Raw genomic sequence first — 27,843 nt, 5'->3', positions numbered from 1 at the left:
GCTTGCTTTATTGGGCAGTGTCGAGTCTGAGTCTACCCCAGTTAAACTTTGGGTGTGGTTTAATGGAACAGTTTTTCTCTGAACTTCATAGTCATAAATAGGCAGTGGAAGTTATTGACTTGAAACGCATTTGGAGTGAAAAAACAACACAATCTCTATTTATCTATAGGTGCTGGATAATTTGTCTTCACTCTTGTTCTGCTTCTGTTTTTTTTTTTTTTTGGTTTGTTTTTTTTTTTTGAATTTTTTTTTCTGCCACCCAGAAAAAAAAAATGTATGTCATTCAACGGCCGCACATGCTCACTGTAGTCGCAAATCTGACATGCCAGTTTCGAGTGCGACTGCTCGATATTCTATTACATGGAATTTAACACTAAGGAAAAAATCATTGTCTTCCAGACCGTTCACAGATACATGTCAGATAAGCGTCGATTTACAAGCTAAAATTCTTGTTTTGACGTCCTATTTCTACATCTCTAATAGGTTTGCATTTTTATCTTGTGAGTGTGTTGAGTATGGGTATGGAAATTCTATATTCCCGTTTACATCCCTCTGACAATTGTTCACATACTCTAAAAAAAAGTGTTAAATTTAGCAGAAAGTCTGTTATCTAAGATATGCTAGAATGTAATCAGTTATTATAGCAGATTGTTCTGTTAAATATAACAGATATACTCTCTTAATTAAACGTAACCACTCTATTAGGCTAACGGGATGTCATGTTGAATATGACAAAATATTGTGTTATAATAACAGAATACATTCTAGCATCACTCAGACAGAATATCTATTAAATTTAAGAGATTCATTCATCCAGTGTACACGTAGTATACTGTATATCACGTGTACAAATGTGTATTGGTTTACTGCTTCTTGGACTGAAATCTGTTTCTTTATTCCGTTCCTGTCTAGGGTTATATTTTTGTAAGACAGTACTGAACGCATGTGGTTATCCCAGGAGAGAACAGATCCTTTGGTATCACACAACACTTAGCACAGCGCTATGTGCTTAGAATGCCCGAATTCCCCAACACTTCATTTCATGAAACTCAACAGAAGCTTGTGAGACAGATTTACCCCTTACGTATTTAACTCGTCCCATATCCTCTGTCAGTCTCTGCGAACTGGCCCTGGATACGCTTCTGATTACGACGGCTTCTATAGACCAGTGCGCTACAGTCTGATGCATGCAGCCTCATGCCTTATGCATCGTTACACTGAATGAGTTACACTAAATGGTACATGCGTCGTTTGCTGCAGTGTGAATTACGGTTGGGTGCAGAGACAAGAAGAATTACTTCGAAGAGCCAAGTATCGAGCACAATGGAGAAAAATTCCAGACAAACGTGGGCAATTAAAGTGGATTTCTTGTTTGCAACTGTGGGAGCTGGGGTAGGATTTGGAAATGTTTGGAGATTTCCGTATGTGTGTTATCGAAATGGCGGAGGTGAGAGCTTGATTATTTAATTCCACCATGTTTCATTTCATTTCTTCAGTACCCTTCAGGGATTCTTCAGCATACTTACATATATAGCTATCTAATATGATAATGCAGACCGACGTCCTATAAGTGAAATATTCTTGGATAATCAAATAAATTAATTAATTAATAATTATATGATTGTTGCTTAACGCCAAACCTACATGTTTAGTTATAGAACGGACATGCTTATTGGTTTCACCTCTTGAATTCAAATTTTATCGTCTGGTGAAGACAAGAGACAACTTTCGTATTTTTCTTTGTCATTCTTCAGCTATTTCCCTTAACTGTACAGGATAGCGAAATATGGTAACAGAAAATGTGGACTGTCAAGCATCCAAATCAGTATATTTGAGCTCACTATTATCAGTATATTTCTTGTCTGGATTATGTATATATCGTCCACCTATTTATATATTAATGAGCCATTCCTCCTGCTTCCACCAATCAAATTACTTTTCATCCCAGTTTTGCCCCCTAATAATCCATTCAAACGCCTGCACTCGGATCACGTGAACCACAACTCACGTTGTTTATATTGAATGTTTTCAAGGAGAGTAATTGGATTTAACATACCTAAGTGAAATATTATTGAGTACGGTGTGAAGCACAATTCAGATAAAGTAAATTTAGACTAGTGGTCAGCATATACGTTACTGACATTTCACACTGATGACTATTTAAAAAACAGTAGAGCGGAAGTATCGTGCAAGTGTGTAAGCGAGCGATACTTTATCACAATCCTGGGCTTTTTAAATGATCGCACAGGGACAGTGTCACAAATAACTAATGATCACACAGGGACTGTGTCACAAATAACTAATGATCACACAGGGACTGTGTCACAAATAACTAACGATCACACATGGACTGTGTCACAAATAACTAATGATCACACATGGACAGTGTCACAAATAACTAACGATCACACAGGGACTGTGTCACAAATAACTAATGATCACACAGAGAATGTGTCACAAATAACAAATGATCACACATGGACTGTGTCACAAATAACTAACGATCACACAGGGACTGTGTCACAAATAACTAATGATCACACATGGACTGTGTCACAAATAACTAACGATCACACAGGGACTGTGTCACAAATAACTAATGATCACACAGGGACTGTGTCACAAATAACTAACGATCACACAGGGACTGTGTCACAAATAACTAATGATCACACAGGGACTGTGTCACAAATAACTAATGATCACACAGAGAATGTGTCACAAATAACTAATGATCACACGTGGAATGTGTCACAAATAACTAATGATCACACAGGGACTGTGTCACAAATAACTAATGATCACACATGGACTATGTCACAAATAACTAATGATCACAAAGGGACAGTGTCTCAAATAACTAAAGAAAAACAAAATTAAGTGAATTTTTGTTAGATGGGGGGATTCGGTGGGAAATAAGTTACTCCAAATCCAGGTTTACCAGTTGAAGTCTTTTATTGTCCAGGTTAAGAAAAGCGTAAAACAAGTAGCAAAAACAGAATTAACATCACAATAGTTTTGCTCACGAAACACATTGTGTCACGTGCACGTAACCTATTTATCATCAGCTGTCCTAAACTACACTCTTCAGCCTATAAATGTTTCCACTGACACGTGCGTGACAAAGACCAGTTACACTACTGGTAGATGACTTAGTCGAACTCTAATAACTCTTAGTCGATCAGTAATGATGACCCTTTCACAAAACACGTGTTCAGGGATCTTGTGTACTTATTACTTGTACGTGTACAGTAAATGGCTGGGGGCCTCCGTGGTTAGCGCGCTACGCAGCGAAATGACCCAGGAGCCTCTCACCAATGCGGCCGCTGTGAGTGCAAGTCCAGCTGATGCTGGCTTCCTCTCCGGCCGTACGTGGGAAGGTCTGCGGATGGTCGTGGGTTTCCCCCGGGCTCTGTCTTCCCACCATAATGCTGGTCGCCGACGTATAAGTGAAATATTCTTGAGTACGGCGTAAAACACCAATTAAATAAATAAATAAATAAATAAATAAATACAGTAATTGGACATTAGTAGTATAGAATGTTGCAAACGTGTCTCATTGAGGAGGGACAGCTGTGTCGTTGAGTCCGCGCTCTACGCGAGCTGACCAATGGGTGAGCTTCATTTGTCGCGCCAAATCTGAACGTCGGCTTGTAAAGTTGGGTTGAGCAGCTCCTTCAGCTCCATGTCGCGCCAGTTGGGTCAAAATGTCACGCGCGAGAGCATCAGCTCCATTTCGCGCCAAAACAGACCAATGGGTGAGCTCCATGTCGTTTGCGCCAAAACTGGGTGAGCTTTATTTCATTCGCGCCAAAACTGATGTCACGCGCGAGAGCAGCTCTGCTTTTCCCGCTCGATTATTTCTTTGAGATCCGCGCTGCGTCGTGCAATGAGCGAGGAGGATAAGGGAGTCGTGGTCGAGAAGGGAGCAAAATAACATTGTATAGTGTAACATTGTATAGCATTGTATAGTGTAACATTGTAACAGTGTGTATAGTATTACATTAGTATTGTAATACTCATCACATGAGTCGCTGACATCCATTTGACAACAGGCATTTTCCTATGTAATGCTTTTTTTTGGGGTTTTTTTTTTTGAGGGGTAAATTTCTTCACCAACCCTGTTTACAACCAGGGAAATCAGCTTTTATTTTTTGTCTAACGAGCCTGGCGGCCTGTATGGCTAATCTAAGCCCACTTGCCATCATGTGCGCTACGTCGTCGCCCACCGCTATTGGTTTCCGCACATACATTAAAAGGTATGGCTGCCGATACCAACAGATAATTGTGTGACATGACAAGCTATTCTATAAGACAATCCAGAAGCTAGACCACATGAAGAAATTCGTCCCGCAAAAATATTACACAGGAATATGCCTGTTGGCAAATCGATGTCAGCGATAGTGTATTCGTTGGATTTGTGTCATTTTCAACTTTCCAGATAGCCTAGGTGTTTTACAGAGAATTTCAGGAAGAATAACTCTGGGTCGTTTGTTGACACGGCTATAGACGGGGAACAGCCTTTGGCGCTGTATGGCTCATCTAAGCCCACCTGTTTAAACAGATTTATTTCTTATTTGTGTAATTTCTTATCGTCGTCATATGACTGAAAAATTGTTGAGAACGACGTTAAACCCCAAGCACGCAAGCACGCATGTAATTTCTTACATACCTTTGTCTTTGGGAGTTAGTGTTAAACGTTGTTTTGGAAATGGATCTTGCGATTATCGACTTGGAACACCTTTTACGGACTACGAATGGTATATGAATGTCGGACCTTGACGCATATATTTATGTAAAATTGAATAAAACAATGATTATTGGGACATCACAGATGGCGATGTATGGCTCATCTAAGCCCACTTGCCATCATGCTCGCTAGGTCATCGCCCGCCTTTATTCGCTTCAGCACAGACATGAAAAGGTATGACTGCCGATACCAACAGATAATTGTGTGACATGATAAGCTATTCTATATGACAATCCAGAAGGTAGAGACCACGTGATTTGCCTGGTTGCAAACAGGGTGTGTGAAGAAATTCGTCCCGCAAAAAAAAAAAGTACATAGGAATATCTGTTATCAAATCGACGTCAGCGATAGTGTATTCGCTGGATTTGTGTCATTTTCAGCTTTTCCAGATAGCCTAGGTGTTGTTAGACCGTCGACTAAAACGGACGTATTTATCATACGATGCAGTATAGACCCATGCCGTATTTCGTACTTAAGAATCAGCAATACCATTTGTGAGAGAGAATTTCAGGGGGAGTAACTCTGGGCCACTTGTTGACACGGCAATGAGACGGCCTCTGTAGAAATGAGTCAGTTTGACTTCATGAATCATGGAGTATCTCCAGGGTTCAAGCATGTCTGATGTGGTCAGGAAATACTGGATCTTTCTTCTCTTAGGGTAACTAAGGGGAGTGGGGGGGGGCTGGGAGACGGTCTCGTCTCTACTGAAAAACATATATATTAAACAAAACACACTCAGAGCACATGGTTCGTTCTCTGCATTCACTTTGCATCACTCCCACCACTAGCAAATTTTGTAGAGAAATCTTGAACCATGGCAAGGTCACGGAGGTTGCGATGACAGCACTATATGTGAAGACAGGGTAGGCACGGGAGAAAATAGACCAATGGACGGAGTTATCTTTCCTTATCTACACTCTTAACAGGTGAAAAAATTCCGGCAGAATCCATGGTCTCATGCAAAACGTGCCTCGTTCTGAGTTTGAATTAAGTTCCTGGCACGCATCCATCTTGGAATGTTGTAATCTGGGCGATTTCCTCGGCAATTTTATTTCATTCTGCCCAAGAAAATCACCTTAACAAAGATCTACTTACGAAATAACCTGCATCCAAGCTACACTTGCACGAGCACACAATTCGAGCAACTTTACAAACAATTTATAGTCCCACCCGCACTCGAATCGGAAATATTCGTTTCCTACCAGTGTTGTTGAGTACGTACACAGTTTTATCTCACAGAACAAACACAACTTTCCACGAAAATATTCCGATCTTCAGCAAAGATCCAACCACTAAGCGACAACTTGGTTGCACAAGCGCACAGAGAAATATCTCCGTGAGTTTTACAAAAACGTCCCCTAGTCTCTCACTTGCCTCTTATAAACAACCAACCACTTGAAAGGAATCTCCTCAGTCATCCTGTTATCAGACGCTCCTCAGTGAGCCATATCACTACTACTCAAAACGGTGAACTAGTTGAAGTTCTACAGTGGTGCTATCATTATCGGGACACGCAACTTGCTTTTAACAAAAAACAAGGTTTGCACGTCAAAACAAGGCTTGTGAATGTCTCTTTGTATTATTCAATGAAACTACACAGCGTATCGTCTCCACTCAAACCGCATTCATCTCCCCAGTAGACATTAAGCCCACTTAGACACGCTGTTCCAATTATACAAATTCATTTTTTCTTGTCCATGTTGTCTTTTAGTCACCATTGCGTTGCTAAATAACAAAGGTCAAGAGTCAGTGAAAATTCATTAGGGATGCCGAGGGTTTATCGGAATGCGAAGACCGCATGTCATCGGACAATGCACAAAATTATTTAAATCTTATAATATAGGCTAATTTTCTTTTCTCTGAAATTATTAGAACTGAAGAATTTAAGTTTTGTCCTCTGTCTTTCTAACACAAAAGGGGTATTTTTCTGTTTTCTTTTATAAAACACAGGGAAATTATTGAAACGCGGTGTTTAAGCCGATGAGCTTTCTCTGACGTGCGCGATAATTATCGGTACCAGTACAACCCCTACGGAGGCTGCGACCTAAACCAGGAATACCCCGGCCGTGCATCTGCAGGCTAGTCGTACTGTATAAATGATATGGCAGGCATACTGTATGAGGAGTTCAAGCAGTGGAAAAAACATCACTCTATTATGTCCATTTTCCGAGAAAGCTATTTGTCACTTGGTCCTTCATCGCCAAAGTCCACAACTTTATCTGCCATAGGGCACTGCTTAGGCTATTATACGGGAAATACCTTCGAAGTTACAGAGCTAGAGTAAAGGTGAGGTTACCTTGCTGTCGATAATGGAGACGCGCTGAAACTATGACAAGACGAAGGTCTACAAACTGTCAACGAAGTACATGTTTCACTAAACTTTTTCTGGGTTGAAAGAAAAAAAATATTAATGCTTTTTTAAGATCATTTGAATGGTAGTCTATCAGTGGACATGAATATTAACAGGTGCAGCCACTTTAAAAATATGTCGATGTGTAATAGACGGTTTACAATCTGTGATACATGTGTATCATGGATGAATAATCAAAGTGAATCAAAGTGATGAGGAACACAGGAGCAGAACACGTGGATTAAGGTCATAGTTTGTGATCTACATGTATATAGAGCATGGTTTGAGAAAAGACGAGTGATGTGAAAAATTCCTTCTTTATTAACTACATATATACTTGTCTATTATTTTATTTTGCAAAAAAATATGAAACAATGAAAAATACGCTGTACACGCTGAGTGTACATTAATTAGGGGAGGGGAACACGTGAGTGTAAGAACACGACGATGTTCGACACATAAAGTATATATAATTTACATTAAGAGAGAATGTATGAGTTTTATATTTATTCATTTACTTGCCGTACTCAGTGGTTAACAGAAAGAAGTGGTTTTTACCGAAGTGGCCTGGATGTACAGTTAAATGATGTCATGTAAAATCTGAATCTATTCCACAGCTTTTTTCGCACACACTCACTGACATATACATGTATATAGCTTTGCTAGTGGCACTTTAGTGCTGCCTAGGGTGCAGCACCGTTAGCTCTGTGACTGACTGGAAATATCGCACATTAAAATGTTCCTCTTCTCCCCCAGCAGACATGTCTACAGTCATTTTCTATAAACACACTAAGTTAATTATCCAAATAAGAAAGACAATTGTTTGGACGCGGGTCATCAAAATTGAAAAAAAAAAACAAAAAAAAAAAACAAAAACAAATGAAGTACACCTAGCTTAAGGTCTACAAACTGTCAACGAAGTACATGTATATGGTGTGATGTTTGTATTGTAAACTAACGCATTTGATCCACAGATCATTATGTTGTCTCAAAAAGTTTAAAATTGGGAAAATTCACTGAAAATGTTGCAGATCAGAAAGGTTATTGAGAATCAAAAAGAAGGTAAATTAAAGTTTTGGGCCTTTATTTATGAAGTTTGACTTAAATACTGAGTAGATTTCAATTATAAATGGAAATTATCTAAGTTCAAAGAAGAAAAAGTTCATGATGTATCTGTACATGAATAAATTATTATTTTTGAGTATTTTCATAATTATTTCGGAAATATATTCCATCCATTATGATATTAGGCTAAAGGAAAAGCTATAACCTAGAAACTTTGGAATTTTACTGACTACACACTATTTTACTTTCCCTATGTTATGCTACTAAAGGAAAAAATGATTTCATAATGAGAAAATAATAAAAAAAAGGAAATAGTTATGACTATGAAAGGAACTAATTATGAACACACAAATGTATTGAAGAAAGATCAGAATTTCATTCATTCACTCTGTAAGCCTCCCGGTCATGTTCCATCATAACGCTGGCTGTCGTCGTATAAGTGAAATATTCTTGAGTACAACGTAAAACATCCATCAAATACAATTCCTCAAACTCAAAAAAGTATTTTAAAAAGTTGAGAATTTTAGAATAAAAATAAAAGTAACTGAGATATGATCTTAGTTTCCTAGTATACCCAGAAGCTTACACACAGCCAAGACATTCTTAGTAACCACAGTTTTTTACCAAATAAAATAACCGAAAGACGCCCTGCAACCTGATTTGGTTCACAATTAATTGGTCCTCATCTGCTGCGGATTCTACAGATGAAATATTTTCCACTCAAAATCGTTTTTTAATATATTTGTATAAATATGTATGCTATTAATCATACTGGGAGAAGGTCATACATAAGATGAGGGTTCAATCCCAGCCTTTAGCAAGAACCTTGATGGCGATAAGTGGTAAACGTTTCTTGAAGACCTCAATGTGGTGTGCACGTTTTCACATCAGATATGTTTATAAAAAGTTTCTTAATAACTTGCCAGGGGTCTCTGTGGCCGACGGGGTTAGCACGCCAGCACGGCGCGATGACCCAAGAACCTCCCACTAATGCGGTCGCTGTGAGTACCTCTCCGGCCGTACGTGGGAAGGTCTGGGAGGGTTTCCCTCGGATTCAGCCCATAAAATGGTGGCCGCGTCTTACAAGTGAAATATTCTTGAGTACGGCGTAAAACACTAATCAAATAAACAAATGTTTATTTATTTATTTATTTATTTGATTGGTGTTTTACGCCGTACTCAAGAATATTTCACTTTTACGACGGCGGTCAGCATTATGGTGGGTGGAAACCGGGCAGAGCCCGGGGAAACCCACGACCATCCGCAGGTTGCTGACAGGCCTTTCCACGTACGGCCGGAGAGGAACTCACGGCGATAATAGTGCAACTTGTTGACCCGTATCAGTATAATGTCTCTGGTGAGACGGCTTACTTGTGAAGCAGCACTAAAAAAAAGAAATCCGTCCTGCATTCTGTTGATACTGAACTTAAAATAATCCTTATCACATCAAAAATACACACAAAATCTAAATTAAGGCGTACCTAATAAATTTCTCAGACAATAGGTTGAACTAAGACAATGGGTAGATATCTTTCCATTTCCATAGGTGTAAGTTGAAAGACACAGTGGTTCTGACATATTCACATAAGGCACCACGCTTATGATTTGTGGACAATAGTTTATGGCACTGAAATCATTGACTAAACTCGTGTAACTGGAGGTAAATTATCAATTCTGAATGATTAATACTATCTGAAATGTCCACATTTTTGATAGGGTAAAATAAGACTATCTTACAAGATAATTACATAGCATTGGAGAATCTTTAAGTGTTAGAAAAAAGCTAGTCCAGTACAAATTGCGCTTAAGTTACGTTATCGGCTCTTCGCACATTCGTATTTTTTGGCGCTTGGTCCAAACTAAGAAATTGCGAAATGGCCGAATCCGGCTTCCATAGTAACCTGTAGTCACTAAGTTTCAGCCAGGTTTAATTTACATATAATTTAGAGACAATCCAAGCCAAATGATAAGGTGCGGATACACAGCAAATAATCTGACCATTTCACGTTTTCGTTTCCAGGAGTCTTCCTTATCCCTTATCTTGTATGTATTCTGTGCGTTGGTATCCCCGTACAATTCCTTGAAGCAGCTTACGGACAGTTCATGTCAAAAGGCGTTATAGGAGCTTGGAAGATGTGCCCACTCTTTCAAGGTAATCTTGTTGTATAGGTATATTAACTGTCTCATTCCGAAAGTGTCTGGTTGATTAGCTTCCTTTCTACGCTGTAAGCGACTAACCCCAAACTCTCTTATATGAACCCGGTGAACCAAACCGGTCCATATGGTCTAAAACGTGATTTTGTCTCCTATGGTGCGGGGGGGGGGGGGGGTTTGTTAAATGTTTTTAACATATAAGAATAGTGTATATCAATTATAATTAAGGTGGCTTTCGAATTTTAATTGATTTGTGTTTATTTTAGTTGGTTTTAAAAGCGTTCGTTGGTTTTATCAGCGGTGCAGGCGATGTTGTAGTTAAATATGTTTGACATATAAGGATAATTCTAAAGTGGCTTTAAAATCTGATCATTGGTCTATTCATTCATTGATTTTCTAGCAACAATAACCCCCAAGAGCCTAAAAACTTAAATACCCTGACTTTGGCTTTGATTTGACCACTTCCTGTGTTCACAGGTATCGGTTTAGCTCAGGCTGTTTTATGTTTCTATTCCAACTTGTATTACAACGTGATCCTGGCCTGGGTCTTGTATTATCTGTTCTCCTCCCTCACCACTGTCCTGCCCTGGTCAACCTGTGGAAACCCCTGGAACTCTGACAACTGCAGCGAACACCACTGGTCTGTGAACTCTACACATGCAACATACAACTGGACGTCATGGCAAAATGCCAGCTTCACCAACGTGAGTGATTTTCGGGCAATGGATCCTGCGACGGAGTACTGGGAGTGAGTGTGTCACCTCTTAGTTTCATTCATTTTTGCCCGGTGCTTCCTTATGTAAATATGGATCTTCAAAGGCAATATTAATAGTGTTTTTTATTTCTGGTATGATCTGGATTTTTGACGCCTTTCGGTCCAATGTCGTCTGAGTTGAGATTTCATCCATAATCTTCTCCTTTGTGTTTTTTTGGGTCAAAGCTGAACGCAGTCGTCTTAAATGATACTGTAATTCATGTTTACTATGCTAAATACGATTTTCGTTTTACATAATATATATTCTATATTAAAAGAAGCTATCACATCAGTCTGATCTGTCATGAGTAATGTTTATTTGTACACATGCTTCATGTTTTCATATTTGTGCATCTATCAGCATCTTTATGAACTGTGCTTTATATAATATCCAGACAGAAAGTGTTAGGGATATCAGCTGGTGTTGAGTTCAGTGGAAGTATAAAGTGGGACTTGGCCTTATGTCTGCTACTGGCATGGATTCTCGTCTACTTCTGTGTGTGGAAAGGCATCAAACTATCTGGGAAGGTGAGGCCAATTCCTCCGTTCTGAAATCGCTGCTATATATATCAGTCTCTACGATTTTCAAACGAATATATATATATATATATATATATATATATATATATATATATATATATATTCGTTTGAAAATCGTATACATCGTGGATATCTTAGGAAAACGTTGGAAAATCTACACCTATTTTATTATCAGCGCAATCACACATATACTTCCCCATCTCCGGCATAAATATTTAACCTAATTAGCCCATAATTTACAGTGGGTAAAATACACAGTTATTCTTTGGTTACTCTTTAGGCAATTGCTTACCACTACAAGATAGAGCGCGACTTAATTCAACGAATAAATTCGCACACGTGGCTTCAGGTTAAGTTCAACCTTGTGTTCATGGTCCCATCGTGTCCGCCTAGTTAGGCCTGTCCATTGGATTTCAGATAAGCTACGTAACCGTGATAGCACCATACATTCTCCTGGTCGTCTTGCTTGTCCGGGGCGCGACTCTGACTGGTGCAGGGCAGGGTATAAAGTACTTTCTCTTGCCTGACTGGCGGAAACTTGCATCAGTTCAGGTACGTATACATATATGCATTGGATGCCTTCCTTACTTAATGAATAAATAAATAATTACACAGATCATATCATGACAGAGCCCAGGAAAGCACAAAAGTCCATACATAAAGATGTAGCGTGTTCTAGCGCTGGAGAAGGGTCCTATCATGTCACCTGACATTGTCACAAGAGATTGTAAACATTAATATAATCTTGCACAGAGAAACGCTTACATAAACCACTCCATCGGTCAGCGAAGGTCGTGTTTAGTGCTACATCTGATAATAAGGCTACAGACCCTCCATTTACCAGTTATCGAGTCTTGTTTCACACCTGATAATTTCGCTAATATCGACTCCCATCTTCTAATGAAGGTCGTATCTGCATTTGATAATATCTCTCATGCTCTCTCTCCAATGGCCAATGAAGGTCGTGTCTTGTTTTACATCTGACAAAACAGCTAACATTCGCTCTCTCGGTCATTGAGAGTTATGTCTTGTCATACATCTGATAATTTCGCTTATGTCTACTATATAGGCTGTGAAGGTTATATCTTGTTATACGTCAAATAATATTGTCTACTCCGGAGCCCCCAAAGAGCCTATTTTGTCATGCATTTAGTAACTTCCTTAATATCTATTTAGTAGGGTACATTGACACGTTTAATGATTTCTGTAATGTCAGCACAGCACAGAGAGCCACCTGGTGCTTACATAGAGAGGTTTCGTAACGGTATGAAGCGACTCTAGACAATTTTTCAGGTTTGGGTGGAAGCTGGGATTCAGGTGTTCTTCTCCTTCGGCGGAGGTCTGGGCCTTCACACATCTTTGGCCAGCTGTAACAAATTTCGTCACAACTGTATGAAGTAAGTTCTAGGCAGTAGCCAGTCCATATAAAAAGAAAAAGTGAAAGCATAGTATCTGTCAATATATGGTTGTGAATCATGAAAGGTGATACGAAGAAACCAGCAGAGATGTTAACCTCTCGAATGCCTACTTGACCACATGCTGAAAATGTTAATCATGAAAATGATATATAAGAATTTAAAACAATTTCGATTTCATCAGAGAGAGAGAGAGGAGAGAGAAATGCAAGAAAGAGAGAGGGAAAGGGAATTGGAGTTTCAAATGAAAAAGTTAGAGGTTGAGAGAGGTGAGAAACCGGGTCCTTCCGGTAGACAGGATTCCGGATTTGATGTGACCAAATACATTCGGTTAGTTCCATCCTTTCAGGAAAAAGAGGTGGATAAGTATTTTCTGCATTTTGAGAAAATTGCAAATAGTTTGAAGTGGCCTAAAGAGTTCTGGACTATGTTATTACAGAGTGTGCTAATTGGAAAGGCCAGGGAAATTTACACTCAGTTAAGTGTAGAGAATGCTTCCAATTATGACTATGTGAAAGAGGTAATTTTGAAGGGTTATGAATTGGTGCCTGAAGCTTACCGCCAGAAATTTCGTAACTGTGAAAAAGGTAGAGATCAGACATACGTTGAGTTTGGTCGAGCTAAGGAGCAGTTGTTTGATCGCTGGTGTATAGCCAAGAAAATAGGCAAGGATTTTGAAAGTTTGCGTCAGCTTGTGCTGGTAGAAGAGTTCAAGCGTTGTATTCATAATGATGTAAAGGTGTTCGTTGACGAGCAGAAGGCGAGTACACTTGAAGAGGCAGCCAGTTTAGCTGATGATTATTCCTTGACACATAAGGTTACATACACGGGTAAGCCATTTAATTCATTTACACGTAGAAATACCCAGTCACATGCAACAGGTAGAGGTAGCTCTACACAGAAGAGTTCTACACCAGGCTCCAATGGTTCTACAGCTCATGGTTCACGTAGTTCAGATTGGAATGGTAGTCCTCGAAATAGGGTCACTTGTAATTTTTGCAAGCGGGTAGGTCACGTGATGAGTGAATGTTACAAGTTGAAAAGGATACGGGAAGCTCAGAATGAGTCTAAGCCCACAGGTCTTTGTGTTGCAATGCACAAAACATTGCCGGAAGTTACATCAGCAGTTAAAGCAGATCTGAGTTAGCTGATATGGGATTGGATAAGATTCCCAAATGCTCTATGGATAGCTTCGCTCCGTTTATCAATTCTGGTTCAGTGTCGCTTAGAAGCGACATGTCTTGTGCTACCCCTATAAAGATATTAAGGGATACTGGGGCATCTCAGTCTCTGTTGTTGATGAATACTCTGCCCTTTTCTGAAGAGTCATACTCTGGGGTTCGTGCCCTTATTAGAGGTGTAGAGTCTAGTGACTTTGTCAGTGTTCCCCTTCATGATATTTATTTGTCATCAGATTTGATATCTGGACCTGTCAGGGTAGGCATTAAGCCTTCATTACCTTTTGAGGTATTCATTTGTTGTGGGAAATGACTTAGCACATGATAAGGTTACTGTTGATCCCTTAATGGTGATAAGCCTTCTCTGAATTCAGTCACAGAGCCAGTTGAAAGCGAGATAGCGGGTTTATATCCTTCCTGTGTTGTTACAAGAGCTATGTCTAGAAAAGTCAGTACAGACCAGGGTAGTACTGTTGATTTGAGCAAGACTTTTCTCAACAACATGTTGGATGGAGATTCTTCCAAATTAGACAGCCAGCAGGAAGTAGAAACTAATTCTGTTAGTGGTGATCAGCCATTTTGTAGGACTGAGTTGATTGCTGAACAACACAGTGATCCAAGTATTTCTTGCTTGTTTAATGATGCAGCTAAAGATGGTGAATCTTTACCTGACCCATGCTACTACTATGTCAAGTCTGGCATATTGATGCGGCAGTGGAGGCCTCCCGATGTTTCGTTGGAGGATGAATGGGCAGTTAAGCATCAGGTAGTTGTGCCCAAGTCTTATCGTAAAGACATACTGACTATAGCGCATGAAACGCCGTTAGCAGGTCATTTAGGTGTTAATAAGACCTATCATAAGATTCTCAGTCATTTTTATTGGCCAGGAATAAGGAAAGATGTTACTGAATTTTGCAGGTCTTGTCATGCATGTCAGTTAGTGGGGAAACCTAACCAGACAATCCCCAAGGCAGCCTGAGGCCTATTCCTGCAATTGGTGAGCCATTCAGTAGAATCTTAATAGATTGTGTTGGTCCGCTACCTAAGACAAAGTCTGGAGATCAGTATATGTTAACCATAATGTGTACTTCAACTCGTTTCCCTGAGGCAATTCCATTAAGGAATATTACTGCCAAGACTGTAATTAAGGCTTTAGTTAAGTTCTTCACCATGTTTGGTCTGCCTAAGTCAGTACAGTCAGACCAGGTTCAAATTTCATGTCTGGTGTGTTCCAACAAGTTATGCATGAGCTAGGTATTAGCCAGTATAAATCCTCAGCTTATCACCCACAAAGTCAAGGAGCACTAGAGAGATTCCATCAGACACTGAAAAGTATGATAAGAACTTACTGCTTTGAGACAGGGAAAGATTGGGACGAGGGTGTACCTTTGTTAATGTTTGCTGTAAGAGAGTCTGTACAAGAGTCACTTGGATTTAGTCCATTTGAGCTTGTGTTTGGCCATACTGTGCGTGGTCCACTACAGTTGTTCAAGGAAAAGTTTGTGTCTGGTGATAGTGACAATGTTAACCTATTACAGTATGTGTCAAGTTTTCGTACTAAGCTCAACAGAGTATGTGAGTTAGCCAGAGAGAATCTTACAGCTTCTCAGAAGAGTATAAAAACTAAGTATGACAAAGAAACTGTAAGACGCAGATTTGAAGTTGTCAGAAGGTATTGGCCTTACTTCCAGTTAGTGGTAAGCCACTTGAGGCTCGTTATTTTGGACCTTATGTAGTAGACAAGAGGCTAAGTGATCTTAATTATATTATTTTCACTCCTGATCGGCGCAAATCTAGACAACTTTGTCACATTAACATCTTAAAGCCATATGTAGACAGAGATAGCACTGATCTCAATGTTGTACATCCTAGTGGAGTTGCTATCTCTTGTTTTCCAGTGCCAAGTTGTAAGAGAGAATTAAAGCGTTTTTTGGCATGGCAGGTTATTATCGGAAGTTCTGTAGGAACTTTTCATTTGTTAGTGAGCCATTAACTCAGCTGTTAAAGAAAGGTGCTAAATTCTTGTGGTCCATTGAGTGTCAGAGATCTTTTGATAGATTAAAGGCCATGCTAAGCGGCGGCCCCATACTTGTAGCACCTGATTTTAATTTACCATTTAAGCTAGCTGTTGATGCTAGTGATATATCTGCTGGGGCAGTTTTGTTACAAGAAAATGAAACAGATCACGTTGATCACCCTGTATGTTTTTTTCTCGCAAATTTGACAAGTGCCAGAGAAATTATTCAACAATAGAAAAGGAGTGTCTGTCCTTGATTCTAGCATTACAGCATTTTGAAGTATATGTGACTTCCTCAAGTTACCCCATTGTTGTGTATACAGATCACAATCCCTTAACCTTCTTGCACAAACTAAAAGGTAAAAACCGAAGATTGTTACGGTGGAGTTTGCTTTTGCAAGAATTTAATCTAGAGATTAGACACATAAAAGGGAAAGATAATGTGATTGCTGATTGTTTGTCACGTGTCTAGTTGGTTTTCTGCAGCTTTGTTTTAAAGACTGTGTGGTAAACGTTATTATTATTCGTGATTATGAATATGTTAAAGAAAGTTTTTATGCAAAACTTTCTTTCCCTGAAGGGTGGGGGTGTTATGTATGACTATTTAACGTCTTCATGTACTGTTAGTCTGCGGACCTTTGTGTTGTATGTTATAAGCATAACAGGCCCTGTTATATATGTACAGTGCGGACCTGGCCGAAAGCACCGTGTTCAATGCTCTGTTTATTTAACTGGCTGTTCATTGGCTGTTAAACTCGGTGTTTAAAAATAGTTGAATCCACCTGGCACGTATATAAGCCGTGTTTCTGTGCAGAGGGGAGGTATTTTTGCTGCATCCACTGGGAGCCAGGAGAGTGTGCGACGCTCTCGTATAGAGTCCATTATATTTATATGAGCTGGTGATGCCAGTTTCATTTGGGAGGACAGTTTTTATGCCGGCACCGTTTGTGTACCACAGTAGTACTGATGTCTGGTTTGTGTGAATTTCTGCGGAAGTCACGTTTATTGGTGTTCGGATCTTTATTATGATTATACAGTGTTGACTGTGTAATTTGTTTAACACGCTGACCTCACCTGACCGACTAGGTCGTCAAGGACTCTAAACTGAAGTTTTCAGTTTTGGCAAAGGACGTTCGTTCTGCCACAAGGTGACATTACTCTACGTCTCTGAACGGCTCGTTTGAGAGCTTCTGCGGGAGCTGTGACTGATCTGAAGTGGATTATACCTCCATGCCTGTATTTACCCTGTGTTGTGCTCTGCGGGTGTGACGTCATTCAAAGGCTTGACTGTTCCAGTTCTGTGTAACCTGTGTACTGTGTTCGTGTTCGCTAACCTGGCGAAGTACCTGTCTAGGACAATTTGTGACTTGTGTGAATTGTGTGTTTATCCCATGGTCTTTACATTGGATTTCCCGGAATACATTCCTTGGGATACAAAGGTGAACTGGAAACTTTTAAAGACCGGTAATACTGATGTGTATGTTTGTTATGTTGTTGTTGTTGAACTGTCTGTAAAACTGTACGTCTCATTTTATATATAAAGCATTGTTTACATTGTAATATTGAGTCACTGAGTCTGCTTTCTGTTGCTGTTTTCAATACCGTAACAACCTCCTGCTTCATTGCCGTGACCCCAGTGACCTCAGTGTTGTTGAAAATTTGCGCACAAAATTTGCTAGTGATGGCGACAGTGATGTAAAGTGAACGTAGAGCGCACCGCATGCCGTATAAGAAGTATGTGGCATTATGCTCACTGGTGCGTAAGCATGAACTTCTGTTTTCGGATTGTGCACACGTCAAACGTTTGGCTACAGGTTTATGTCTGAATTGTTGTCAGGTATCTTGAGGAAGGGGTGTCATTTGAAGACTATGCAAAATGCCATCAGCATGTTGGTTTATTCACTAAGTATAATGCACCTCTTCCCTTATGCTGATAAGTGAAGGAAATTCTTGGTATAATTTTTATCCCATTAACTGAGGCAGTTGAATCCCACTGTTGTTAAAGCTAAGATTAAAGTTCATTTTTTGTTCTTAACTTTCATGACAATCTTGAAATTCTTCGTTACAAGCAAGAATGTAAATTTTCATATCTCCCCAGGACCTGGCTTGGCATTTGTAGCATACCCAGAAGCTGTGGCTCAAATGCCTATCGCACCATTGTGGTCCTGTATATTCTTTCTCCTCCTCATATTTGTTGGAATCGACAGCCAGGTAACGATGTTTTCCTCTCTTAGCTCCATTCAAAACGTAGAAGAGGTAACATACTTTTGTTTAACCAAAACAAACTCGTGAAATCGGGTGCAGGACACAAAATGTACATGAAGCTTGAAAGACACATCTTCCAGATTTTTCAGTGTCTGTTCTAATTCATGTATTGAATTATATGTAAAAAATAATTTTAAGGAGATCAAAATGTGAAAAAGTGGCTTTACTCAACTTCACAATGTGGAGCCATGTACTTTTGGACGGGGTAATCTGTTGCAGGGGCGCGGGTAACTGTCCCTTGTCGATCAGTCAATCACTGTCCCTTGTCGATCAGTCAATCACTGTCCCTTGTCGATCAGTCAATTGTTAGACTGCTTATAATTATCTAATAGAATTTTTAGTTTATATTTATTATTTTAAGATAAGTTTTTCGATCACAGTTGTCTCTCAGTACAGAACGAGGGCTAAATTTATCCTATCAATTCTCTTTACTGGTGTATGTTTGGTGATGAGGGAATAACATTATTTTGCATGACTTAGATGTGACAAGGGGCCTCCGTGGCCGATTGGCTGGCGTGCTAACCCAGCACACTGATTCAGAAATCTGCCGAGAATGCGGTCGTTTCAGCCTGCCAACGTAAGAGATCCCAGTAAATGTTATAAAATATAGCTACTTAATATTATGTATTAATTGGTCTCAGAAAGCAGTAAACATGAGGTGTGTTCCTAGATTATGTTGTTTACTTCAGCCTTATCAAATAGTCCATCAGGTACACCCCCAATCGGTACCACAAAGGTAGGTACAAGCTCAACTGTATATCATCTTAAAGCTCAATTATCCAGCTTTTGCTTTTGTCTTGGTAGCAAACTGTAGGTAGTATCTTTATGTATTAAATGCACAGCTGAAGTGGCCCTATTAGTTCGGTTGTCTCTTAAATGAGGCGAAGATTGTACAGACTTTGTACAGGATACACTTTTCGATCAGACTTGTCAAAAATCCACACGACAAATTATCATTATGTCAAAAAACTTCGTTATGAATATTATAAGGATCATCACTCATGATTGGAGTTTTACGCCGCACTCGAGAAAATTTTGTTTATACCACGACCACCCGCGTTATGCTGAGGAAACGTGGCAGAGCCAAGGTGAAACTCACGCCCATCCACAGGTCGCTGGAAGACCTTCCCACGTACGACCAGAAAACCGTCATATAAGTGAAATGTTCTTGAGCACTGCGTTAAACACCAATCATATAACTAAGTAAGCAACATAGCCAACCACAGATTATTACATGTATACAGAATCCCACGCTTGTTCACCTTTCTGGTTCGATGAACTCTTGAGGTAACCCGTATAGCCAGTTTGTCTTTGTGGGATTCCTCGTGAAATAACTGCACATAAAAACAATACTTAAGTGTGAAGAGACGCGCCATTCTTTCCAACAGATTTAATAGTTAACAGTTTATAGCATGAAGCTAAATGATAACGAATTCAATTCATAAATGTTGTCACAACGAACACTTTGTGACGTGACCAAATTCTTTTTTCTGTTGTTCAGTTCGTCCAAACAGAGTCATTCATTGTCATGATTGGTGACTTTTACCCCCGAATGCTCCGCTCGTCTCCCCGGAAGGAAATCGTCGTGGGGGGTCATCTGCCTGGTCTGGTTTCTTCTGGGCCTCTCCATGGTTACAGAAGTATGGAAAACTAGATTACTTTCATGTACCTTACATTACAGCGACTGTTGCTTGGACACACAAGGTGTCAAACCGGTCTTTAACAAGGGATTTCTAGATCTACGACTTTTACACCTTGTAGTGCCTTGGTAACAGTAAGTGGTCGACAATGCCCGTGGGGCTTTGGTAACAATAAGCGGTCGGCAATGCGCGTGGGCTTTGGTAACAATAAGCGGTCGGCAATGCGCGTGGGGACTTGGTAACAGTAGTGGTTGACGATGCGCGTGGGGCTTTGGTAACAATAAGCGGTCGGCAATGCGCGTGGGGACTTGGTAACAGTAAGTGGTCGACAATGCCCGTGGGGCTTTGGTAACAATAAGCGGTCGGTAATGCGCGTGGGGACATGGTAACAATAAGCGGTCGGCAATGCGCGTGGGGACTTGGTAACAGTAAGTGGTCGACAATGCCCGTGGGGCTTTGGTAACAATAAGCGGTCGGCAATGCGCGTGGAGACTTGGGTAACAGCAAGTGGTCGACAATGCCCGTGGGGCTTTGGTAGCAATAAGCGGTCGGCAATGCGCGTGGGGCTTTGGTAACAATAAGCGGTCGGCAATGCGCGTGGGGCTTTGGTAACAATAAGCGGTCGGCAATGCGCGTGGGGACTTGGTAACAGTAAGTGGTTGACGATGCCCGTGGGGCTTTGGTAACAATAAGCGGTCGGCAATGCGCGTGGGGGACTTGGTAACAGTAAGTGGTCGACAATGCTCGTGGGGCTTTGGTAACAATAAGCGGTCGGCAATGCGCGTGGGGACATGGTAACAATAAGCGGTCGGCAATGCGCGTGGGGACTTGGTAACAATAAGCGGTCGGCAATGCGCGTGGGGCTTTGGTAACAATAAGCGATCGGCAATGCGCGTGGGGCTTTGGTAACAATAAGCGGTCGGCAATGCGCGTGGGGACTTGGTAACAGTAAGTGGTTGACGATGCGCGTGGGCTTTGGTAACAATAAGCGGTCGGCATTGCGCGTGGGGACTTGGTAACAATAAGCGGTCGGCAATGCGCGTGGGGCTTTGGTAACAATAAGCGGTCGGCAATGCGCGTGGGGACTTGATAACAGTAAGTGGTTGACGATGCGCGTGGGGCCATTGGCGCAGCCTAACATTCGTTGAAGATCACCTGACTTTCATCAGTATCAAGCAAATCTGTGCGTTACATGTTGAACAGTTTTTTTGAATTTGAGTAAATTGCCAAATAAGTCAGTTAAACACCCACTGGGAAGGTTAGTGTCCTCGATGTCCAAGCTGAAAGTCGTGTACCATACACAAGAACAGCGCTGTAGTGGTCGAGGGATAAGAGTGTCCTCTGATATCGGTCGGTTTTGTAGGTGAAAAACATATTACCACCAAAGCCCCTAAAGCAGTGTCTACCATGAATGCAATAAGCTTTTTATATGAAAGTAAATTTGATAATGCTGAACTTGTCGTGTTCTTCAGGGAGGAATTTATGTAGAACAGCTGTTTGAGTGGTACTGTGGTGGACGGATTATCATGCTGATTGTAGCACTGGAGTGTCTGGTTATCTCCTATGTCTACGGTAAGAACACAGCTTACTTCTATCCTAAGTACCAGTCTCTCTGTCGTACATCATGTCGGATTATCAGAGTGTGTGATTATCTCATATGTCTTTGGTGAGAACACAGCGTACTTCTATACTTAGTCTCTGTCACACATCATGTCGGATTATCTGGTACCGGATTGTTTGGTTATCACCTATGTCTGCTGTGAGGACACAACTTCTATCTTTAGTAACAGTCTCTGTCGTCCATCATGTCGGATTATCTGGTACTGGATTGTCTGGTTAACACCTATGTCTGCGGGGAGAACATAGCTTACTTCTAACCTTAGTAACAGTCTCTCTGTCACACATCATATCGGATTATCTGGTGCTGGATTGTTTGGTTATCACCTATGTCTGCTGTGAGGAGACAACTTCTATCCTTAATAACAGTCTGTCTGTCACACGTCATATCGGATTATCTGGTACTGGATTGTTTGGTTATCACCTATGTCTGCTGTGAGGAGACAACTTCTATCTTTAGCAACAGTCTCTGTCACACATCATGTCGGATTATCTGGTACTGGATTGTTTGGTTATTACCTACGTTGTATGTCTACGGTGAGGACACAACTTCTATCTTTAGTAACAGTCTCTGTCACACATCATGTCGGATTAACTGGTACTGGATTGTTTGGTTATCTCCTATGTCTACGGTGAGGACACAACTTCTGTACTTAGTAACAGTCTCTGTCACACATCATGTCGGATTATCTGGTACTGGATTGTTTGGTTATCACCTATGTCTGCGGCGAGGGCACAACTTCTATCTTTAGTAACAATCTCTCTGTCACACATCATGTCGGATTATCTGGTACTGGATTGTTTGGTTATCTCCTATGTCTGCGGCGAGGACACAGCTTCTATCTTAGTAACAGTCTCTGTCACACATCATGTCGGATTATCTGGTACTGGATTGTTTGGTTATCACCTATGTCTACGGTGAGGACAAAACTTCTATCTTTAGAAACAGTCTCTGTCACACATCATGTCGGATTATTTGGTACTGGATTGTTTGGTTATCACCTATGTCTACAATGAGGGCAAAACTTCTATCTTTAGTAACAATCTCTCTGTCACACATCATGTCGGATTATCTGGTACTGGATTGTTTGGTTATCACCTATGTCTACGGTGAGGAGACAACTTCTATCTTTAGTAACAGTCTGTCTGTCACACATCATGTCGGATTATCTGGTACTGATTGTTTGGTTATCTTTTATGTCTGCGGCGAGGACACAAACTTCTATACTTAGTAACAATCTCTGTGTCACACATCATATCGGATTATCTGGTACTGGATTGTTTGGTTATCTCCTATGTCTACGGTGAGGACACAACTTCTGTACTTAGTAACAGTCTCTGTCACACATCATGTCGGATTATCTGGTACTGGATTGTTTGGTTATCTCCTATGTCTGCGGCGAGGACACAACTTCTATACTTAGTAACAGTCTCTGTCACACATCATGTCGGATTAACTGGTACTGGATTGTTTGGTTATTACCTACGTTGTATGTCTACGGTGAGGACACAACTTCTGTACTTAGTAACAGTCTCTGTCACACATCATGTCGGATTATCTGGTACTGGATTGTTTGGTTATCACCTATGTCTGCGGCGAGGGCACAACTTCTATCTTTAGTAACAATCTCTCTGTCACACATCATGTCGGATTATCTGGTACTGGATTGTTTGGTTATCTCCTATGTCTGCGGCGAGGACACAGCTTCTATCTTTAGTAACAGTCTCTGTCACACATCATGTCGGATTATCTGGTACTGGATTGTTTGGTTATCACCTATGTCTACGGTGAGGACAAAACTTCTATCTTTAGAAACAGTCTCTGTCACACATCATGTCGGATTATTTGGTACTGGATTGTTTGGTTATCACCTATGTCTACAATGAGGGCAAAACTTCTATCTTTAGTAACAATCTCTCTGTCACACATCATGTCGGATTATCTGGTACTGGATTGTTTGGTTATCACCTATGTCTACGGTGAGGAGACAACTTCTATCTTTAGTAACAGTCTGTCTGTCACACATCATGTCGGATTATCTGGTACTGGATTGTTTGGTTATCTTTTATGTCTGCGGCGAGGACACAACTTCTATACTTAGTAACAATCTCTGTGTCACACATCATATCGGATTATCTGGTACTGGATTGTTTGGTTATCTCCTATGTCTACGGTGAGGACACAACTTCTGTACTTAGTAACAGTCTCTGTCACACATCATGTCGGATTATCTGGTACTGGATTGTTTGGTTATCTCCTATGTCTGCGGCGAGGACACAACTTCTATACTTAGTAACAGTCTCTGTCACACATCATGTCGGATTAACTGGTACTGGATTGTTTGGTTATTACCTACGTTGTATGTCTACGGTGAGGACACAACTTCTGTACTTAGTAACAGTCTCTGTCACACATCATGTCGGATTATCTGGTACTGGATTGTTTGGTTATCTCCTGTGTCTGCGGCGAGGACACAACTTCTATACTTAGTAACAGTCTGTCTGTCACACATCATGTCGGATTAACTGGTACTGGATTGTTTGGTTATCACCTATGTCTACGGTGAGGACACAACTTCTATCTTTAGTAACAGTCTCTGTCACACATCATGTCGGATTATCTGGTACTGGATTGTTTGGTTATCACCTATGTCTACGGTGAGGACACAACTTCTATCTTTAGTAACAATCTCTCTGCCACACATCATGTCGGATTAACTGGTACTGGATTGTTTGGTTATCTCCTATGTCTACAATAAGGACACAACTTCTATCTTTAGTAACAGTCTGTCTGTCACACATCATGTCGGATTATCTGATACTAGATTGTTTGGTTATCTCCTATGTCTGCGGCGAGGACACAACTTCTATACTTAGTAACAATCTCTCTGTCACACATCATATCGGATTACCTGGTACTGGATTGTTTGGTTATCTCCTATGTCTACGGTGAGGACACAACTTCTATACTTAGTAACAGTCTCTGTCACACATCATGTCAGATTATCTGGTACTGGATTGTTTGGTTATTACCTACGTTGTATGTCTACGGTGAGGACACAACTTCTGTATTTAGTAACAGTCTCTGTCACACATCATGTCGGATTATCTGGTACTGGATTGTTTGGTTATCTCCTATGTCTGCGGCGAGGACACAACTTCTACACTTACTAACAGTCTCTCTGTCACACATCATGTCGGATTAACTGGTACTGGATTGTTTGGTTATCTCCTATGTCTACGGTGAGGACACAACTTCTATCTTTAGTAACAGTCTCTGTCACACATCATGTCGGATTAACTGGTACTGGATTGTTTGGTAATCTCCTATGTCTGCGGTGAGGACACATCTTCTATTCTTCGTAATGGTCCCACTCTCATATATCATGACTGAATATCGTGATGATATTTATTTTTCAATTATTGCTTATAAATTGGGCCTAACTAAACAGTATCTATGAGTAAATTATAAAAATATTGGAACGTAGACAACAATAACAGAAATAACCAGTGATCGCGCTATTCCCGATCTTTTTGCTTGTACTTCAGGGCAAGACAAGTTAACAGATTTTCTGCAGTTATGTAATTGAATGAAATAGTATTTTTCCTTCATTGATTTGGGATTTGGTCACAGATACAAGAAGTTAAATTCAACCAAAACAAATGATGTGTCTGTACCTTTGTGAGTTTGGTTGTATTGATTTGGTTACAGGTATAAATCGATTACAGCGTAACCTGGAGTATATGTTGGGCTTTCGACTTATTCCTTACTTTAAGGTCTGCTGGGCTGTGATTACCCCTCTTTTCGCTGGGGTAAGAAAAGAAATTTCTAAATATATCAGATTATTATCTTAGAACGCATCAATTACTAATGCTGCCTCGTAGACTTATGGGTCAATTCCATACTTTTTACTTCAGTTGAGCATTTAAATTATTTTGGCAGTGTATTTATTTATTTGATTTGACTTATACGCCTGCGGCCAGCATTATGATTCTTAGGAAACCTGGTAGAGTCTTGAGGAACCACAAGTACGGCCGTTCGGTAATGTACCAGGGCTATATTGGAAAAGTCCTCGTTTTAACAATAGCGTTTTACGATGTAATTTAACCATAAATCTCCGTGTTTTGTCTCGCTCAGTTTCTGTTCATCATGGATATAGTGTTGTACCCAGAACAAACCTATAACCGTAAGTTCCTGAGATACCACTTTCCGGGCTGGGCCATAGGCATCGGTTGGACCCTAGCTTCACTAGCTATCGTCTGTATTCCTGGAGTCATGGTGTATCGTGTGCTGACTGCTAAAGGGACACTACTGGAGGTAAGAACACGAGTACAGTGTCTAAACTGCTGCAGTCGAACATGTTGAATCACTGTGACAAACATTGTACCTACTGTACAGTGATGATTAGTGATCCTATTACACATTAATTCACACAGGAAGAAAAGATTTGTCCTTCTTCCAGAATTTTGTTATCATGTATTCCATGTCGTCTGATTACATCAAGAAGTAGCTTTAACGGCTTTGCTATGCGGATAAAGGAGTTGGCTCACCATAGAAAAAAAACAATATGTATTCGATAAGAATGAATGAACGGAAAACTTATTGAGATTTAACTGCTATCTATTCTCGAGAACATTTTGTCTGAGAATCTCCAGTTATGAAATTATGTTGGTACCCGGCAAGCACCTGGGTCTCGTTATAACTGAAATCCAACAAGTCATATCATGCGGATAAGGAATATAGTCTTCTGTGTAATTTGACTAGGTTTAGAGATGTTCGTGGATGTCAACTCCCTGGCGAAACCGTATTTGTAGTCACGTGTATTCACTTAATTCTGAGCGGTGGAGAGGATGATTGATGTCCAGAAGTTGCGACTATTCTCGTGGGGAACCATCGAGCTTCTTCAGGTGCCTGACAAACCTCCAGACGTTTTATTTGTCCGCAGCGGGAAGCCAAGAGTTTGATATTATTGTTTATTCAGAAACAAAACAGCGGCTTAGACTGCCACCGACAGCTGTGGCGTAATGTGTGTATTTATTACCTCTTACTTTTGCCTTCATAGTTAGTATTCAGTATATATGCTACTGACCCATTATTCTTGTAGAGGCTGAGATCTCAAGCAAACCCTGTTTTAACACAGTGGAGAGAAACCGTGATAAAGGCTGTCTAGGGATTCACCGAGCGAAAAAGACGTGGAAAAGAATCCTGCAGAGCTTTCTGCTCTGATGGAGTAATGTGAATGACGGGCTGAATAAAGGGAGACCACTCGCTATGAAACGACGAAATACCAGAGTGGTGCGGTGTGGAATTTAGTGTGTGGAAAGTTCGTGAGTGGACCTTGATGTGGAAATTATTTGTTTATCTTACATTCAAATCCTGGATGTGTTTTTCATTTGTTATTCCGTTAAACGTGCGCTCAGATTATAACCATCAAACCTCCAGAGTTACTTCCAGACATAACGTTCAATGGAGGTCTCACATACCAGAGGCTTAGTTCGGAATAAAATGCAAGTGATTACAGGTGCTAGCTAACAAACAAGGAAAAATTTAATGTAAGAGAAGGCCGATCTTAAGATTGGCATTAACTGTATTCATCTGCTGGAATCTTATTTCATTTTGATTTATAAAATTAAGTGCTTAGTTAATCATGGTGTTCTGCTTACGTGGGGAAATCATTGTAAAAAATATTATTGTCTTACATTATTAACTAACACTACTGAAACAGTATTGGCTCCAACTGTCTTAATTCTATACCTTGGTATTTGACTGTGATTTACAGTTGTATCTACCGCGTATATTTACTCACTACACTGGTATGTATGTGCATCGTGCTGTCAAAATCACCCAAATCCACGCATAACATTTTCTGTTAAGAAACATTTCACCATGGGGGAGGAATCGTTTAAAAATTTCCAGCATCGCTACCGTCAAGCAAATACCATACATCAGACAAAGACAGACAAATAAACACCTGCAAAAGATAACCTCCTGTGCCGAAGGTAATATTAAAACGAGAATAACATAATGATTTTGGTTGAATAACACTTAATTTCTTCATCGTATTAACAAGCACATGATACATTCCGCTTACCTTGTT

At 40.3% G+C, this 27,843-nt stretch overlaps 1 protein-coding gene across 1 annotated transcript; it reads left to right on the top strand.

Moving 5' to 3' along the window:
- Positions 1-1,323: 1,323 nt before the first annotated feature.
- LOC135472502 (sodium- and chloride-dependent creatine transporter 1-like) lies at positions 1,324-27,424 on the top strand. Its single transcript, XM_064752028.1, has 13 exons — positions 1,324-1,447; positions 10,186-10,317; positions 10,797-11,067; positions 11,469-11,601; positions 12,031-12,165; positions 12,907-13,010; positions 16,710-16,725; positions 17,507-17,687; positions 18,322-18,434; positions 21,601-21,700; positions 25,458-25,558; positions 25,884-26,063; positions 26,851-27,424. Exons 1-13 carry the CDS (start codon positions 1,324-1,326, stop codon positions 26,914-26,916), a joined length of 1,656 nt encoding a protein of 551 aa, XP_064608098.1. The 3' UTR covers positions 26,917-27,424.
- Positions 27,425-27,843: the final 419 nt, after the last annotated feature.

This window comes from Liolophura sinensis, chromosome 8 (genome assembly GCF_032854445.1).
Source record: "Liolophura sinensis isolate JHLJ2023 chromosome 8, CUHK_Ljap_v2, whole genome shotgun sequence".
Classification (NCBI taxonomy): Eukaryota; Metazoa; Mollusca; class Polyplacophora; order Chitonida; family Chitonidae; genus Liolophura; species Liolophura sinensis.
The sequence above is the reverse complement of the archived record's forward strand: the minus strand, read 5'-3'. Positions and strand labels throughout refer to the sequence as shown.

What these genes read in the sequence shown, in the direction of transcription:
- LOC135472502 (XM_064752028.1), top strand. Translation starts at nt 1,324, where the DNA reads ATGGAGAAAAATTCCAGACAAACGTGGGCAATTAAAGTGGATTTCTTG. An exon ending in TTGTTGGAATCGACAGCCAG is followed by an intron (nt 18,435 to 21,600) that starts GTAACGATGTTT and finishes CGTGTTCTTCAG; the next exon opens with GGAGGAATTTATGTAGAACA. An exon ending in TTACCCCTCTTTTCGCTGGG is followed by an intron (nt 25,559 to 25,883) that starts GTAAGAAAAGAA and finishes TGTCTCGCTCAG; the next exon opens with TTTCTGTTCATCATGGATAT.